The 20,422-nt window shown below is 41.6% G+C and overlaps 1 protein-coding gene across 1 annotated transcript in view; it reads right to left on the bottom strand.

Moving 5' to 3' along the window:
- Positions 1-2,927: 2,927 nt before the first annotated feature.
- The window catches only part of LOC123993286 (dedicator of cytokinesis protein 2-like), a 198,533-nt gene continuing 181,038 nt past the window's right edge, over positions 2,928-20,422 (bottom strand). Inside the window, exons 41-51 of the mRNA XM_046295238.1 lie at positions 10,022-10,103; positions 9,821-9,905; positions 9,543-9,629; positions 9,054-9,230; positions 8,853-8,936; positions 8,332-8,469; positions 7,911-8,038; positions 6,767-6,956; positions 4,113-4,221; positions 3,776-3,924; positions 2,928-3,560 (exon numbers count right to left, since the gene is read on the bottom strand). Coding sequence (XP_046151194.1) covers positions 3,489-3,560; positions 3,776-3,924; positions 4,113-4,221; positions 6,767-6,956; positions 7,911-8,038; positions 8,332-8,469; positions 8,853-8,936; positions 9,054-9,230; positions 9,543-9,629; positions 9,821-9,905; positions 10,022-10,103 — 1,301 coding nt within the window. The 3' untranslated portion in view covers positions 2,928-3,488. The remainder of the gene's footprint in view (positions 3,561-3,775; positions 3,925-4,112; positions 4,222-6,766; positions 6,957-7,910; positions 8,039-8,331; positions 8,470-8,852; positions 8,937-9,053; positions 9,231-9,542; positions 9,630-9,820; positions 9,906-10,021; positions 10,104-20,422) is intronic.

Genomic DNA, 20,422 nt, shown 5'->3' with positions numbered 1-20,422 from the left:
ACAAGCCCTTAACCAACAATGCAGTTCAAGAAATGGATTTAAGTAAAAATATATACAAAATAAACTAAAGTAAAATGTAATTAAAACCAACACATTAAAATAACAATAACAAGGCTATATACAGGGGTACCGGTACAGAGTCAATGTGCGGGGGTACAGGTTAGTTAAGGTAATTTGTACATGTAGCTAGGGGTGAAGTGATTATGCATAGACAATAAACAGCAGCAGTGTAAGAACAGGGAGGGCATTTGATTAATTGATTAGCAGTCTTATGGCTTTGGGGTAGAAGCTGTTAAGGAGCCTTTTGGACCTAGACTTGATGTTCTGGTACCGCTTGACATGTGGTAGCAGAGAGAACAGTCTTTGACTGACTTGGGTGACTGGAGTCTTTGACAATTCTTTGGGTTTCCTCTGACACCACCTAGAATATAGAGCCTTATGGAGGAGGCCGAGCAGTTGCCATACTAGGTGGCGAAGCAACTGATATGCTCTCGATGGTGCAGCTGTAGTACTTTTTGAGGATCTGGGAACCCATGAAAAATCTTTTCAGTCTCCACCACACTGCCTGGTCTCTGACCTCCTCCCTATAGGCTGTCTCATTGTTGTTGACAGTGATCAGGCCTACCATTGTTGTGTTGTCAGTAAACTTAATAATGGTGATGGAGTCGTGCTTGGCCAGGCAGTCTTGGAGAACAGGAGGAGACTAAGAACGCACCCCTGAGGGGCCCCCGTGTTGAGGATCAGCATGGCAGATGTGTTGTTGTCTACACTTACCACTTGGGGGCAGCCCGTCAGGAAGTCCAGGATTGAGTTGCAGAGGGAGGTGTTTAGTCCCTGGGTCCTTAGCTTAGTGATGAGCTTTGTGGGCACTATGGTGTTGAACGCTGACCTGTAGTCAATTAACAGCATTCTCACATAGGTGTTCCTTTTGTCCAGGTGGGAAAGGGCAGTGTGGAGTGCGATTATGATTGCCTCATCTGTGGATCTGTTGAGGTGGTATGCGAGTTGTAATGGGTCTAGGGTTTCCGGGATGATGGTGCTTCAGTGTTGCTTGCCTCAAACCGAGCGTAAAAGAGATTTAGCCCATCTGGTAGGCTCACGTCACTGGGCAGCTCGCGGCTGGGTTTCCCTTTGTAGTCCATAATAGTTTGCAAGCAATGCCTCATCAGACAAGCGTCAGAGCTGGTATAATAGGATTCTATCTTAGTCCTGTATTGACGCTTTGCCTACTTGTACAGTGTACTTTAGTCCTCAAAAGTGACTACACCATAGCAATTTATAATTATTTTTACTAGAAAGGTGAGATTGTAAACTTTCTTGGAGTATGCAGAATTACTAGTTATTGTTTATGGCCCTCTCAAGACAAATAATTACTTTTGGGTATTACGTAGATGGAAAAACGTGTTTTTAAAATTACATTTAGCATGTGCTCTTTAAGACAAATTATTCAAATTAGGTGAAATAAAACATTTTTTTTGAAACATTTTTTGTTTGTTTCACTTCTCAAAAGGCACCTACTTTGTGGAATGACCCAGCAGCTCTCCTGCTCCTCACACATCAGCTCAGTAGTGCTCTGATACTCCTCGTTTCTCAGAGTGAGAAAGAAAGGGAGGTGGGGAGAGACAGGGGAGAGAAGAATGGGGTGGAAGAGGGCGAAAGAGTGTGTGTGTGTGTGTGTGTGTGTGTGTGTGTGTGTGTGTGTGTGTGTGTGTGTGTGTGTGTGTGTGTGTGTGTGTGTGTGTGTGTGTGTGTGTGTGTGTGTGTGTGTGTGTGTGTGTGTGTGTGTGTTGTGTGTGTGTGTGTGCGTGTATGTGCTTGCATGTGTGTGTGTGTGTGTGTGTGAGAGAGAAAGACAGAGACAGAGAGGGAGCAAGAAAGATAAGTGAGAGAGAGAAGAGAGAGGTAGACAGAGAAATTCATCATCAGCCTTATTATATTTATTTATTGAGGCCTGGATTAAACCTGAAAGGAAATGTTGTGCTGCAAATTATTTCTTGAGTCGCCACAGATAGGAAAACACTCTGATGTCACAGTACAACACTGCCCTCTTCAGGTTACCGAGGGAACTGATAGGCTATGTTATGGAACAAACTGCGGCTGTAGACTACTGGAGAATTGATGACATGGAACTATCATGTAAGTAAAAATGCAGTGAATACAAAGATTTATAGAAATATAATATTCAGATAAACAAGTTTGGACAAATGTGGCTGAGTCAAACTACCACAAACATATTTCAGTTTGTAGAACTGATTTTTTTAAAAGAGTTGAGGATTTGTTATCAAGTTAATCTGTAGCCTAACAAATGTTTTTTTAATCTAGTTCATTCCGGTGTGATGCTTTAAATTAAAGTAACGAATGGGCTAATGTTTACACTGAACAAACAAACACGCCATGGTCTGTCTCTATATTTCTACAAGGAATTAAATAGTTATGGATTTGATCACGGTTATGGTTGTCATTTAAAGCACACGACAGTCCTACTGATTTACTAAACAAATATACCATTCTGTAATATTGTAACGCATTCAGTAATGCATTCAGTTTGTGTTTTTAATGCTGACTGAACTAAAGGCATGATCTCGTGGCCATTGGCTCTCAATGAAAGTGCTTTGGGACATCATCCGTAACCTCAACGAGTTACCTTACGTTCTAAAGTCCCATGAACCTTTCACTGCAGTGGGCTGAATCAGGGTCACACAGAGTGAATGTGGGTAGTCTTAAACAAATCTCATTTGAAACAGACGTTTACACCTCACACGAACGGTTATGGGTTTAATAAAAAAGAAGACACGAGTACCATGTCAGATATAGAGTTGTACTCTGTCACATGTAGCGTTTGCATCCCGATATTACACTTTACATGCATCACAGAAGACTGATATAAAGCGAAACGCTTTTGACAGTCAAACACCGTATATTCGTCATTTCATTCAAAAAATGTATTTTTTATTGTGACATTATGAAAAATACGAATAACATCCTACTCATGAGACCAAAGAGTGTGCTTTCGATCATTGAATGCAGGAAAGGGCTACATTGTCAATAACATTTGAAAAAAACAACTCTGTCAAACACTGGGGAGAAATTGACTCAGATATCTCTTTACTCATTATTTCATCAAGTGAATTCAATTGAATTCTTGCCAACACCATTCCTTTAAGAAGGACAGTTAATACAAATGTTCTCTGTTGAAATGATTCTAAAATATATGAGAGCAGAAGTTTAAAAAGCATGAATTTCTTCAGAGAATCTGTCAGTCTCTCTCTCTCCACCTCTCTCTCATTGTGTGTGTGTGTGTGTGTGTGTGTGCCTATGTGCCTGTGTGAGCGCAAACAAGTCTTTAAAACCTGATAAAAAAAGAAAAGATCAGATAGCTCTTTCCAAAGAGGAGTTTTCAGCAAGGCAATAGCCCCTGGTGGTAACTGGAATTCAAAGCAGAGCAGGTTAAAAGGCACTGAGGATACATCATGTGTGATGGATGGCTGTTAGAATTGACTGGCTTTCCTGTTGCTTGGATCAGCAGATGACTTGTTGCTCTGTTGCTCAGACTTGTTGCTCTGTTGGAACAAAAGATAAACATACATCCCTTTAGATAGAACACACAATATACCTAGTTGTTGTTGAGTGTGTGTGTGTGTGTGTGTCGATCGGTGCGTGCGTGTTTGTGTATGTGCATGGGTGCGTGTGTGCGCGTGCACCCGTGTGTGTGTGCGTGTGTGTGTGTGCATCCGTGCATGCGTGCGTGTGTGTGTGTGTGCATGCGTGTGTGTACCTTGGTCCCGAACAGCAGGTTGATGACCCCCTTGGAGCGTCTGTCAGCAGTGCGGTCTCCAGGAAGACACACAGACATACTCTTACTGTCCCTTCTGAACCGGGATGACTCCGCCTCTTCACTACCATTGGCCACAGACAGAGACTGGCCTGTGGGCAGGGAGAGGGTGTGTGAGGAAGTGTGTGTGTGTGTGTGTGTGTGTGTGTGTGTGTGTGTGTGTGTGTGTGTGTGTGTGTGTGTGTGTGTGTGTGTGTGTGTGTGTGTGTGTGTGTGTGTGTGTGTGTGTGTGTGTGTGTGTGTGTGTGTGTGTGTGTGTGTGTGTGTGTGTGTGTTATACCTGTAATAGCAGGCAGAGATCTGGAGTTGGCGTTGGTGAGAAAGACATTGTCTTGAGAGCCAGGTTCAGACAGGTTGGTGTCACTGCGGAACTCCTGCTTCTTGGACAGCTAGAGGGAGACAGAGAGCAGAGAGTCTCACTGACACTGGTATACAGCCACAGGCATGTCCAAATACTCTTCCTTTTTTTTCCTCCATGGTTTGAAATGATTTCAATGAAACAGTGGCTGACCCTGTAAAACATTGAACCTATCTGTTTTTGTATATACACTACCGTTCAAAAGTTTGGGGTCACTTAGAAATGTCCTTGTTTTTTACATTTTCAAAAAATATTATACCACTTTTTTCTCCCCAATTTCGTGGTATCCAATTGGTCGTAGTTAGGGTCTTGTCTCATCGCTGCAACTTCCGTACGGGCTCGGGAGAGGCGAAGGTCGAGAGCCATGCGTCCTCCGAAACATAACCCAACAAAGCCGCACTGCTTGACACAATGCTCAATGCACATCCAACCCGGAAGCCAGCCGCACCAATGTGTCGGAGGAAACACCGTGCACCTGGCGTCCTGGTGCACTGCACCGGGCCCGCCACAGGAGTCGCTAGTACGCAATGAGACAAGGATATCCCTGCCGGCCAAACCCTCCCTAACCCGGACGAAGCTAGGCCAATTGTGCGCCACCTCATGGGCCTCCCGGTCGCGGCCGGCTGCGACAGAGCCTGGGCTCGAACCCAATGTCCTTGTTTTTGAAATAAAATAAAATATTTGGTCAATTAAAATAACACCAAATGTATCAGAAATACAGTGTAGACATTGTTAATGTTGTAAAAGTATAAAGAAGGCCAGTTTTTCTGTTTTAGTGTTGCTTTAGCAGTATGCTTAGAGTCATTGTCCTGCTGGAAGGTGAACCTCCGTCCCAGACTCAAATCTCTGGAAGACTGAAACAAGAATTTCCCTGTACCTAGCGCCATTCATCATTCCTTCAATTCTGACCCGTTTGCAAATCCCTGCCGATGAAAAACATCTCCACAGCATGATGCTGCCATCACCATGCTTCACTGTGGGGATGGGGTTCTCGGGGTGATGAAAGGTGTTGATGGCCAAAAAGCTCAATTTTAGTCTCATCTGACCAGATTACCCTCTTCCAAATGTTTGGGGAGTCTCCCACATGCCTTTTGGCAAACACCAAACGAGTTTTCTTATTTTTTTCTTTAAGCAATGGATTTTGTCTGGTTACTCTTCAGTAAATCCCAGCTCTGTGGAGTGTACGGCTTATAGTGGTCCTATGGACAGATACTCCAATCTCAGCTGTGGAGCTTTGCAGCTCCTTCAGGGTTATCTTTGGTCTCTTTGTTGCCTCTTTGATTAATGCCCTTCTTGCCTGGTCTGTGAGTTTTGGTGGGCGGCCCTCTGTTGGCAGATTTGTTGTGGTGCCATATTCTTTCCATTTTTTTAAATAATGGATTTAATGGTGCTCCATAGATGTTCAAAGTTTCTGATATTTTTTATAACCCAACCCTGATCTGTACTTCTCAATAACTTTGTCCCTGACCTGTTTGGAGAAGTCCTTGGTCTTCATGGTGCCACTGGTTTGGCGGTGCCCCTTGCTTAGTTGTGTTGCAGACTCGGGGGCCTTTCAGGACAGGTGTATATATACTGAGCTCATGTGACACTTAGATTGCACACAGGTGGACTTCATTTAACTAAGTATTTGAGTGTGGGTGAATAAATGATCTCCGGATGTGTATTTCCCACCGTAAAGCATGGAGGAGGAGGTGTTATGATGTGGGGGTGCTTTGCTGGTGACACATTCTGTGATTTATTTAGAATTCAAGGCATACTTAACCATCATGGCTAGCACAGCATTCTGCAGCCATACGCCATCCCATCTGGTTTGGGCTTAATTGGACTGTCATTTGTTTTTCAACAGGACAATGACCCAACACACCTCCAGGCTGTGTAAGGGATATTTTACCAAGAAGGAGAGTGATGAAGTACTGCATCAGATGACCTGGCCTCCACAATCCCCTGACCTCAACCACATTGAGATGGTTTGGGATGAGTTGGACCGCAGAGTAAAGGAAAAGCAGCCAACAAGTGCTCAGCATATGTGGGAACTACTTCAAGAGTGTTGGAAAAGCGTTCCAGGTTAAGCTGGTCCAGAGAATGCCAAGAGTGTGGAAAGCTGTCATCAAGGCAAAGGATGGCTACTTTGCAGAATCTCAAATAGATAATATATTTGGATTTGTTTAACATTTTTTTGGTTACTACATGATTCCAAATGCGTTATTTCATAGTGTTGATGTCTTCACTATTATTCTATAATGTAGAAAATAATCCAAATAAAGAAATACCCTTGAATGAGTAGGTGTTCTAAAACTGTTGACTGGTAGTGTATATCTCCATATCTCTCTCTCTCCCTCTCTCCCCTTTCCCCCTGTTTCTCTCTCTCTCCCTCTCCCGCTGTCTATCTCTCTCTCTCCTGCTCTCTCTCACCCGTTTGCTGTCCAGTGTGTTGGTCCTGTCTCTCTCTCTCCCTCTCCTGCTGTCTATCTCTCTCTCTCCTGCTCTCTCTCACCCGTTTGCTGTCCAGTGTGTTGGTCCTGTCTCTCTCTCTCCCTCTCCTGCTGTCTATCTCTCTCTCTCCCGCTCTCTCTCACCCATTTGCTGTCCAGAGTGTTGGTCCTGTCTCTCTCCTCTGGGATGAAGATCATGCTGCTCCTTTTCCTTCTCCTCTTGGAGTTCCTGAGTTTAACCTCCCCCTCTGCCCCTCCCTCATCCACCATGCTCACACTCCCACTGGAGCGCTGCAAGGTGGGGGTCTGGGGGGCCGCCATGTCAGGGAGACCACTGGGGAGGGAGGGAGGTGGGGGGAGAGGAATAAAAGGGGGAGAAAGAAGAGGGAGAGAGGGGGTAAAGGTGTGTGTTTGTTAATCTAGTATAGTTGCATGTTTGCACCCATGTGTGTGGGTTTGCATCTGTGTGTGTGTATGTGTGTGTGTGTGTGCGTGCGTGTGTGCATTTGTGTATGTGTGTGTGCGTGCGTGTGTGTGTGTGTCTGTTTCCCATATTGTGAATGGTTGCTGTTCGTACACGGATTGTATATTGCTAGACATAATCGCCTTGTCGAGCTGATAGCCAGCAAGGTGAGACAGGTAGTCTCACCAACAGCACACCTCCATTAACATTCTTGTGTAAGAGGAAGCTGGTTTGATGTTGATGATGATGTGTTTCCTTGTGTGCCAAATATGCCAGATGTTGTTGTTATTGGGGGAGGCCAGGGGGAGGTGCTCATTTTGGTAGTGGGCTCCTCAATTGACAGCTACATGGAGGGGGCCTTTGCCAAGAAGCTTCTTACATACAGCCCCTTGTGGCGCTTTGACAGCCTCGCGTGTAGGTGCAAGCTTGTGGAGCTGATCTTTGCCAGTCTCGGCCACGTACACATGCTTGCGGTGCGTGGACTCCAGATTGTGGGCCAGCCAAAAACTAAGGCGAAGAAGTTGGCTATGCAGTGCTCTGTTTCAACTGTTGTGGGAACCCTAGCTGTTTGGAGAAGGAGGCGCTTTCTGTACCCTTGAGTGCCATGCAAACAGGGACCTTTGAAATGTTCAGATCCTTTTTTTCATGTCAATTTGATTGGTGGGTTCAAATAAAGTATTTCAAATGTGCGTCAGTGTGTATTTGTGTTTGTGAGTGTGTATTTGTGTTTGTGAGTGTGTATTTGTGTTTGTGAGTGTGTATTTGTGTTTGTGAGTGTGTATTTGTGTTTGTGAGTGTGTATTTGCATTTGCGAGTGTCTGTTACCTGTCTGGATAAGGTTTGGTGGGGGTCCCACACTCAGACCCCTGGAGGGAAGAGATGGAGATGACGGACTGACGGAAGGAGCGAAGGACAGAGCGCGGACGACTTGACTTCCTCTCATCCATATCCGGCTAAGAACAAGGCGTGACGAAGAGGGAAAAGAGGGGGATGGATAAAAATGAGACAAAAGATTAAAGGTGAAGTTGGATGAAAGAGAGAGATTAAAAAGAGAGTTAATATAATGCTTTTCACAAACAGGAGTTAAGCTTTGGCATTGCTAGCGTCATTCCTAAAGCTCTTTTCACAAAATAGTTTTTCAGATTGAAATTCTCCTCTGCCCACAGATACTAGCTCCTTCCAGCTAGCCTATCAGGCCTCACATAAACACTCTCCTTTCCTCTTTCGATTTCACTCTTTCTCTTACCAGCTCCCTCACTCCATACTCCTTCTCCACCTTCTTCCTCATATGCGTGAAGCACTCCTCCATGCGCTCATGGAAAGGTCGTAGGTCGTCTGTCACTCTCTTCCCATGTAGAGAGATTCCCCCACCCAGCAGCGGGATCTACAAGAGATGTATATGATAAAACAGTGTGTTTGTGCGTATGCTTGTACATGTGTCGCTGCACGTGCCTGAGTGTGTGTGTGTGCGTATGCTTGTACATGTGTCGCTGCACGTGCCTGAGTGTGTGTGTTTGTGCGTATGCTTGTACATGTGTCGCTGCACGTGCCTGAGTGTGTGTTTGTGCGTATGCTTGTACATGTGTCGCTGCACGTGCCTGAGTGTGTGTTTGTGCGTATGCTTGTACATGTGTCGCTGCACGTGCCTGAGTGTGTGTTTGTGCGTATGCTTGTACATGTGTCGCTGCACGTGCGTGAGTGTGTGTTTGTGCGTATGCTTGTACATGTGTCGGTGCACGTGCCTGAGTGTGTGTGTGCGTACAGTACCTGCCATGCGATGAGGTCTTTGAGACCCTCCAGCTTATCTCTGTCCTCTGGGTGTTGCAAGTTGTACTCCTCAGTGAAGAAAGCCTGTAAAGAGGAGAGGGATAGAAATACGCTGTACTTTTACAGATGACACAGTCCTGGGATGGGGTTGAGACGTGCGGGTAGGTGGGTGGGCGGGTGGGTGGACGGAGGAACTCTGACCTTCTCGTACTTGGCGAAGCCCCCCATGACGGCAGGGTCCACAATGCCGTTGAGCAGCATGGAGAGTGGGTTGATGGGAAGGGCGTCGTCGGCCTGGTATTGGTTGATCAGGGTGAGGATCTTGTCATTGGTGCTCTGCATGGTCTCTATGGCATTCTCCAGAGGACTGATGGTGGTCTGAGAGAGTGGTCTGAGAGAGAGAGAGAGAGAGAGAGAGAGAGAGAGAGAGAGAGAGAGAGAGAGAGAGAGAGAGAGAGAGAGAGAGAGAGAGAGACGAACAGGGTGTTGTAACTAAATTAATAAAGACAAGATTATGCCGAATAAAACTGAGCATAAGAAAGTAAACAGTTTCAGGACCATCAACAGTTATGCTACCCTTTGCAGAGAAAAGCACTCACCTTGATCCAGCACTGGCAGTGAGAGATAGATAATGGTAAACAGGCAAACTGGTCCACCAAAAGAGAGAGAGGGACAAACAGACACACTTACATGTTTCATGTCTGTGGCCTCAAACCAGCGCAGGATCCCAGGGAGTTTATACACTGTGGTGAACGTGGTGCGCTCAATCCACATGGACTACAAAAGAGGAAGAGAAGAGGAGACAGACAGAAAGGAAGAGAGATACAGAGAGGGAGATACAGAGAGAAAGAGAGAGAGAGAGACCATGGGAGAGATAGATACAAAATGAAAAAAGTCCTGATGTGATCATGTATTGGACCTGCGATACATTGTATTCAGTACAGTCAGGGATCCGGTCAGACACTTACAACAAACTCATTGCTGGGATCCACTGGGCCTTTCCTCACTGGTCTGGAGTAGTGGAAACGCTGCACGTAGTTGGACTTGTAGAAGCTACAACACACACACACACACACAGTAAAGACACATAGAGCGGGATAGAAAGAGGAGGTTTAAACAGTCATCTTTGTGAGACAGAGGTGAAAGGTTGAGGGCAGAGAGGGACTGACTTGATGATCTGGTCAGGGACGGGTTTGCTCTTCAAGCGAGATGGGATCTCCAGGACAGGCTGAACAGTGAAACACTGGATGTCTGAGGCAACCAGGTCAGGAAGGCAACACGCTACAACCCAACCATAGAGGAAGTGAAACGTCTTCGTGTTCACGTGTGTGACTATAAAGCCATGGTGGTCCATGCGACTTAGGACAATGTTAGCCCACTGAACTAAAGACTGAGTGTGTGTATGTGTGTGTATGTAGTGGCGACCCATCATTCAGGGCAGGGCCCCACCTATATTGAGCCCCACATTTTTAGCAAAAAAGAATACTAATAAAAAAGGCTTACCTGTTTTGCATGTTATTTTGGCATTAATACGTGTCACATATCAGTTTGCAAATAATGTTTTTTTTAAGTAAATCGTTGAGTTAATAAAGCCTCATACAAACATGGTCTCTTTCTTGCTTTCTTGAGTAAGGCAGCTCCAAAAGGCTCAGTGCTTTCTGTGATGGTGGGGCAGCCAGCGAGAAAATACGGAGCGTAGGGGTTGGTAATGTTCTCTAGTTGCGCCATGATTAGCTCACTGATCTGACAGTACGTCACCGCCAAGTCTAAGGGTAGGCTTTTACACTACTGCTACTCTCTGTTTATCATATAGGCATAGTCATTTCAACCATACCTACATGTACAGTGCCTTGCGAAAGTATTCGGCCCCCTTGAACTTTGCGACCTTTTGCCACATTTCAGGCTTCAAACATAAAGATATAAAACTGTATTTTTTTTGTGAAGAATCAACAACAAGTGGGACACAATCATGAAGTGGAACGACATTTATTGGATATTTCAAACTTTTTTAACAAATCAAAAACTGTCTCTCTACTGTATATAACCTCACTACTGTATAGCCTCTCTACTGTATATAGCCTCGCTACTGTATATAGCCTCGCTACTGTATATAGCATCTCTACTGTATATAGTCTCTCTACTGTATATAACCTCACTACTGTATATAACCTCACTACTGTATATAACCTCTCTACTGGATATAGCCTCACTACTGTATATAACCTCACTACTGTATATAGCCTCTCTACTGTATATAACCTCACTACTGTATATAGCCTCTCTACTGTTATAGCCTCTCTACTGTATATAACCTCACTACTGTATATAGCCTATCTACTGTTATAGCCTCTCTACTGTATATAACCTCACTACTGTATATAACCTCACTACTGTATATAGCCTCTCTACTGTATATAACCTCTCTACTGTATATAGCCTCACTACTGTATATAACCTCACTACTGTATATAGCCTCTCTACTGTATATAACCTCACTACTGTATATAGCCTCTCTACTGTATATAACCTCACTACTGTATATAACCTCACTACTGTATATAGCCTCTCTACTGTGTATAACCTCTCTACTGTATATAACCTCACTACTGTATATAGCCTCTCTACTGTATATAACCTCTCTACTGTATATAGCCTCACTACTGTATATAACCTCACTACTGTATATAGCCTCTCTACTGTATATAGCCTCTCTACTGTATATAACCTCACTACTGTATATAGCCTCTCTACTGTTATAGCCTCTCTACTGTATATAGCCTCTCTACTGTATATAACCTCACTACTGTATATAGCCTCTCTACTGTTATAACCTCCCTACTGTATATAACCTCCCTACTGTATATAGCCTCTCTACTGTTATAACCTCTCTACTGTATATAACCTCACTACTGTATATAGCCTCTCTACTGTATATACCTCACTACTGTATATAACCTCTCTACTGTATATAACCTCACCACTGTATATAGCCTCTCTACTGTATATATCCTCTCTACTGTATATAACCTCACTACTGTATATAGCCTCTCTACTGTATATAACCTCACTACTGTATATAGCCTCTCTACTGTATATACCTCACTACTGTATATAACCTCTCTACTGTATATAACCTCACCACTGTATATAGCCTCTCTACTGTATATATCCTCTCTACTGTATATAACCTCACTACTGTATATAGCCTCTCTACTGTTATAGCCTCACTACTGTATATAGCCTCTCTACTGTATATAACCTCTCTACTGTATATAGCCTCACTACTGTATATAACCTCACTACTGTATATAGCCTCTCTACTGTATATAACCTCACTACTGTATATAGCCTCTCTACTGTATATAACCTCACTACTGTATATAACCTCACTACTGTATATAGCCTCTCTACTGTGTATAACCTCTCTACTGTATATAACCTCACTACTGTATATAGCCTCTCTACTGTATATAACCTCTCTACTGTATATAGCCTCACTACTGTATATAACCTCACTACTGTATATAGCCTCTCTACTGTATATAGCCTCTCTACTGTATATAACCTCACTACTGTATATAGCCTCTCTACTGTTATAGCCTCTCTACTGTATATAGCCTCTCTACTGTATATAACCTCACTACTGTATATAGCCTCTCTACTGTTATAACCTCCCTACTGTATATAACCTCCCTACTGTATATAGCCTCTCTACTGTTATAACCTCTCTACTGTATATAACCTCACTACTGTATATAGCCTCTCTACTGTATATACCTCACTACTGTATATAACCTCTCTACTGTATATAACCTCACCACTGTATATAGCCTCTCTACTGTATATATCCTCTCTACTGTATATAACCTCACTACTGTATATAGCCTCTCTACTGTATATAACCTCACTACCTGCCTCTCTACTGTATATAACCTCACTACTGTATATAGCCTCTCTACTGTATATACCTCACTACTGTATATAACCTCTCTACTGTATATAACCTCACTACTGTATATACCTCACTACTGTATATAATATAACCTCACTGTACTATATAACCTCACTACTGTATATAGCCTCACTACTGTATATAGCCTCTCTACTGTATATAACCTCACTACTGTATATAACCTCTCTCTATATAACTCACTACTGTATATACTGTATATAACCTCACTACTGTATATAACCTCACCACTGTATATAACCTCACTACTGTATATAACCTCACTACTGTATATACCTCACTACTGTATATATAACCTCACTACTGTATATACCTCACTACTGTATATAACCTCTCTACTATATATAACCTCTCTACTGTATATAACCTCACTACTGTATATAACCTCACCACTGTATATAACCTCACTACTGTATATAGCCTCTCTACTGTATATAACCTCACTACTATATATAGCCTCTCTACTGTATATACCTCACTACTGTATATAACCTCTCTACTGTATATAACCTCACTACTGTATATAGCCTCTCTACTGTATATACCTCACTACTGTATATAACCTCTCTACTGTATATAACCTCACCACTGTATATAGCCTCTCTACTGTATATATCCTCTCTACTGTATATAACCTCACTACTGTATATAGCCTCTCTACTGTATATAACCTCACTACTGTATATAGCCTCTCTACTGTATATACCTCACTACTGTATATAACCTCTCTACTGTATATAACCTCACCACTGTATATAGCCTCTCTACTGTATATATCCTCTCTACTGTACATAACCTCACTACTGTATATAGCCTCTCTACTGTTATAGCCTCTCTACTGTATATAGCCTCTCTACTGTATATAACCTCACTACTGTATATAGCGTCTCTACTGTTATAACCTCCCTACTGTATATAACCTCCCTACTGTATATAGCCTCTCTACTGTATATAACCTCACTACTGTATATAGCCTCACTACTGTATATAGCCTCTCTACTGTATATAACCTCACTACTGTATATAGCCTCTCTACTGTATATACCTCACTACTGTATATAACCTCTCTACTGTATATAACCTCACTACTGTATATACCTCACTACTGTATATAACCTCTCTACTGTATATAACCTCTCTACTGTATATAACCTCTCTACTGTATATAACCTCACTACTGTATATAACCTCACCACTGTATATAACCTCACTACTGTATATAACCTCACTACTGTATATACCTCACTACTGTATATATAACCTCACTACTGTATATACCTCACTACTGTATATAACCTCTCTACTATATATAACCTCTCTACTGTATATAACCTCACTACTGTATATAACCTCACCACTGTACATAACCTCACTACTGTATATAGCCTCTCTACTGTATATAACCTCACTACTATATATAGCCTCTCTACTGTATATACCTCACTACTGTATATAACCTCTCTACTGTATATAACCTCACTACTGTATATACCTCACTACTGTATATAACCTCTCTACTGTATATAACCTCTCTACTGTATATAACCTCACTACTGTATATAATCTCACCACTGTATATAACCTCACTACTGTATATAACCTCACTACTGTATATATCTCTCTACTGTATATAACCTCACTACTGTATATACCTCACTACTGTATATAACCTCTCTACTGTATATAACCTCACTACTGTATATAACCTCACTACTGTATATAACCTCACCACTGTATATAACCTCACTACTGTATATAACCTCACTACTGTATATAGTCTCTCTACTGTATATAACCTCACTACTGTATAGCCTCACTACTGTATATAGCCTCGCTACTGTGTATAGCCTCGCTACTGTATATAGCCTCTCTACTGTATATAGTCTCTCTACTGTATATAGCCTCTCTACTGTATAGCCTCTCTACTGTATATAGCCTCGCTACTGTATATAGCCTCGCTACTGTATATAGCCTCTCTACTGTATATAGCCTCTCTACTGTATATAACCTCACTACTGTATATAACCTCTCTACTGTATATAGCCTCACTACTGTATATAACCTCACTACTGTATATAGCCTCTCTACTGTATATAGCCTCTCTACTGTATATAGCCTCTCTACTGTATATAGCCTCTCTACTGTTATAGCCTCTCTACTGTATATAACCTCACTACTGTATATAACCTCACTACTGTATATAGCCTCTCTACTGTATATAACCTCTCTACTGTATATAGCCTCACTACTGTATATAACCTCACTACTGTATATAGCCTCTCTACTGTATATAGCCTCGCTACTGTATATAGCCTCTCTACTGTATATAACCTCACTACTGTATATAGCCTCTCTACTGTATATAGCCTCTCTACTGTATATAACCTCACTACTGTATATAGCCTCTCTACTGTTATAGCCTCTCTACTGTATATAACCTCACTACTGTATATAACCTCACTACTGTATATAGCCTCTCTACTTTATATAACCTCTCTACTGTATATAGCCTCACTACTGTATATAACCTCACTACTGTATATAGCCTCTCTACTGTATATAATCTCTCTACTGTATATAACCTCACCACTGTATATAGCCTCTCTACTGTATATAGCCTCTCTACTGTATATAACCTCACTACTATATATTGCCTCTCTACTGTTATAGCCTCTCTACTGTTATAGCCTCTCTACTGTATATAACCTCACTACTGTATATAGCCTCTCTACTGTTATAACCTCACTACTGTATATAACCTCCCTACTGTATATAACCTCTCTACTGTATATAACCTCACTACTGTATATAACCTCACTACTGTATATAGCCTCTCTACTGTATATAACCTCACTACTGTATATAACCTCACTACTGTATATAGCCTCACTACTGTATATAACCTCTCTACTGTATATAACCTCTCTACTGTATATAACCTCACTACTGTATATAAACTCACTACTGTTATAACCTCCTCTACTGTATATAACCTCACTACTGTATATAGCCTCTCTACTGTATATAACCTCACTACTGTATATAGCCTCTCTACTGTATATAACCTCTCTACTGTATATAACCTCACTACTGTATATAGCCTCTCTACTGTATATAGCCTCTCTACTGTATATAGCCTCTCTACTGTATATAACCTCACTACTGTATATAGCCTCTCTACTGTATATAACCTCTCTACTGTATATAACCTCACTACTGTATATAGCCTCTCTACTGTATATAGCCTCTCTACTGTATATAGCCTCTCTACTGTATATAACCTCACTACTGTATATAACCTCACTACTGTATATAACCTCCCTACTGTATATAACCTCCTACTGTATATAACCTCTCTACTGTATATAACCTCACTACTGTATATAACCTCACTACTGTATATAGCCTCTCTACTGTATATAACCTCACTACTGTATATAACCTCACTACTGTATATAGCCTCTCTACTGTATATAACCTCTCTACTGTATATAACCTCACTACTGTATATAACCTCACTACTGTATATAGCCTCTCTACTGTTATAACCTCCTACTGTATATAACCTCCCTACTGTATATAGCCTCTCTACTGTATATAACCTCACTACTGTATATAGCCTCTCTACTGTTATAACCTCTCTACTGTATATAACCTCACTACTGTATATAGCCTCTCTACTGTATATAACCTCACTACTGTATATAGCCTCTCTACTGTATATAACCTCTCTACTGTATATAGCCTCACTACTGTATATAACCTCACTACTGTATATAGCCTCTCTACTGTATATAGCCTCTCTACTATATATAACCTCACTACTGTATATAGCCTCTCTACTGTTATAGCCTCTCTACTGTATATAGCCTCTCTACTGTATATAACCTCACTACTGTATATAGCCTCTCTACTGTTATAACCTCCCTACTGTATATAACCTCACTACTGTATATAACCTCACTACTGTATATAGCCTCTCTACTGTATATAGCCTCTCTACTGTATATAACCTCACTACTGTATATAGCCTCTCTACTGTTATAGCCTCACTACTGTATATAGCCTCTCTACTGTATATACCTCACTACTGTATATAACCTCTCTACTGTATATAACCTCACCACTGTATATAGCCTCTCTACTGTATATAGCCTCTCTACTGTATATAACCTCACTACTATATATTGCCTCTCTACTGTTATAGCCTCTCTACTGTATATAGCCTCTCTACTGTATATAACCTCACTACTGTATATAGCCTCTCTACTGTTATAACCTCCCTACTGTATATAACCTCCCTACTGTATATAGCCTCTCTACTGTATATAACCTCACTACTGTATATAGCCTCACTACTGTATATAGCCTCTCTACTGTATATAACCTCACTACTGTATATAGCCTCTCTACTGTATATACCTCACTACTGTATATAACCTCTCTACTGTATATAACCCCACTACTGTATATAACCTCACTACTGTATATAAACTCACTACTGTATATAGTCGCTCTACTGTATATAACCTCACTACTGTATAGCCTCTCTACTGTATATAGCCTCGCTACTGTATATAGCCTCGCTACTGTATATAGCCTCTCTACTGTATATAACCTCACTACTGTATATAGCCTCTCTACTGTTATAGCCTCTCTACTGTATATAGCCTCTCTACTGTATATAACCTCACTACTGTATATAGCCTCTCTACTGTTATAACCTCCCTACTGTATATAACCTCCCTACTGTATATAGCCTCTCTACTGTATATAACCTCACTACTGTATATAGCCTCTCTACTGTTATAACCTCTCTACTGTATATAACCTCACTACTGTATATAGCCTCTCTACTGTTATAGCCTCTCTAATGTATATAACCTCTCTACTGTATATAACCTCACTACTGTATATAGCCTCTCTAATGTTATAGCCTCTCTACTGTATATAGCCTCTCTACTGTTATAACCTCCCTACTGTATATAACCTCCCTACTGTATATAGCCTCTCTACTGTATATAACCTCACTACTGTATATAGCCTCTCTACTGTTATAACCTCTCTAATGTATATAATCTCACTACTGTATATAGCCCCTCTACTGTTATAGCCTCTCTACTGTATATAACCTCTCCACTGTATATAACCTCACTACTGTATATAGCCTCTCTACTGTATATAGCCTCTCTACTGTATATAACCTCACTACTGTATATAGCCTCTCTACTGTATATAACCTCTCTACTGTATATAACCTCACTACTGTATATAGCCTCTCTACTGTATATCACCTCACTACTGTATATAGCCTCTCTACTGTATATAACCTCTCTACTGTATATAACCTCTCTACTGTATATAGCCTCACTACTGTATATAACCTCACTACTGTATATAGCCTCTCTACTGTATATAACCTCACTACTGTATATAGCCTCTCTACTGTTATAGCCTCTCTACTGTATATAACCTCACTACTGTATATAACCTCATTACTGTATATAGCCTTTCTACTGTATATAACCTCTCTACTGTATATAGCCTCACTACTGTATATAACCTCACTACTGTATATAGCCTCTCTACTGTATATAGCCTCTCTACTGTATATAACCTCACTACTGTATATAGCCTCTCTACTGTATATAACCTCTCTACTGTATATAGCCTCACTACTGTATATAACCTCACTACAGTATATAGCCTCTCTACTGTATATAACCTCACTACTGTATATAGCCTCTCTACTGTTATAGCCTCTCTACTGTATATAACCTCACTACTGTATATAACCTCATTACTGTATATAGCCTTTCTACTGTATATAACCTCTCTACTGTGTATAGCCTCACTACTGTATATAACCTCACTACTGTATATAGCCTCTCTACTGTATATAGCCTTTCTACTGTATATAACCTCACTACTGTATATAGCCTCTCTACTGTTATAACCTCCCTACTGTATATAACCTCCCTACTGTATATAGCCTCTCTACTGTATATAACCTCACTACTGTATATAGCCTCTACTGTTATAACCTCTCTACTGTATATAACCTCACTACTGTATATAGCCTCTACTGTTATAACCTCTCTACTGTATATAACCTCACTACTGTATATAGCCTCTCTTCTGTTATAGCCTCTCTACTGTATATAACCTCACTACTGTATATAGCCTCTCTACTGCTAGAGTGAGTCACAGAAAAGGAACAGGAAAATTAGAGCATTATCTATTATCAACCAAGAATGAGGACTTATGAACATTTCCGGAAAGAGGTGGAAATATGGAAAAATGCTGAAGTTGAGCCACAAACGCCCATTGAACCACACGACAGCATTTCCAATGTGTCAACAAATATCAAGTAAAACAAAGTATTCTAAGGCTGCATCCTCAGTGTCCTCTGCACGCCTAAAAGCTGAGGCTGAGCGAGCAGCTCTACAAGCATCATTACAGGACAAGCGTGCATTGGAACTGGAGAAAGCTCAACTGGTACAACAGAAAGCTCAACTGGTACAACAGAAAGCTCAACTGAATGTTAGGATGGAATAAATGTCACTGGAAACGGACATAGCAGCATATAATGCCAGACTGAAGGTCCTGGAGAGTGTTGAGTCATCTTCTCAATCCCATGCCGTGGCAGCTCACTTACTAAACCAAATTAAACGGCCTATTTCTCAGGCCCAGAATCTAGAATATTCCAATACTTGTCAGATTAGGATAAATTTCCAAAACTGTCAAAATATTGTCTGTGGGTATTACAGAACTGATATTGCAGGCAAAAACCTGAGGAAAATCCAACCCGGAAGTGGCTTCTATTTTGAAAGCTCCATGTTCCATAGCCTGCCTTCACTCCATTTAAAGGGATATCAACCAGATTCCTTTTCCTATGGCTTCCCCATGGTGTGAACAGTCTTTTGACATAGTTTCAGGCTTCTATTTTGAAAAATGAGCGAGAAAGATCACATCGCATCATTGTATGTCTGGGTGCCAGCAGCTAATACTCAACAGCTTGGAGCAGCCATTTTCTATCTCTCTCTCCTATTGAAGAAGCTACAGTCTGTAACGGCGTTCTTTGTTTGTCAAAAGAGAGTCGGACCGAAATGAGGCGTGGTTGTTACTCATGTTCTTTAATGAATGATCGCGATACATGAAATAACTTAATAAATACAAAAAAACAACAAACGGAACGTGAAACCTAATTGCAGCCTATCTGGTGAACACTACACAGAGACAGGAACAATCACCCACGAAATACAAAGTGAAACCCAGGCTACCTAAATACGGTTCCCAATCAGAGACAACGAGAATCAACTGACTCTGAATGAGAACCGCCTCAGGCAGCCAACCTATGCTACACCCCTACTCAGCTGCTAACCCAATACCTACAAAACCCCCAATACAAAACACAACATTAAACCCATGTCACACCCTGGCCTGACCAAATATATAACGAAAACACAAAACACTATGACCAAGGAGTGACAGAACCCCCCCCCCTAAGGTGCGGACTCCCGGACGCACCTCAAAACCATAGGGAGGGTCCGGGTGGGCGTCTGTCCATGGTGGCGGTTCCGGCTCGGGACGTGGACCC

Source organism: Oncorhynchus gorbuscha, linkage group LG13 (assembly GCF_021184085.1).
Source record: "Oncorhynchus gorbuscha isolate QuinsamMale2020 ecotype Even-year linkage group LG13, OgorEven_v1.0, whole genome shotgun sequence".
Lineage (NCBI taxonomy): Eukaryota > Metazoa > Chordata > Actinopteri > Salmoniformes > Salmonidae > Oncorhynchus > Oncorhynchus gorbuscha.
The sequence above is the reverse complement of the archived record's forward strand: the minus strand, read 5'-3'. Positions and strand labels throughout refer to the sequence as shown.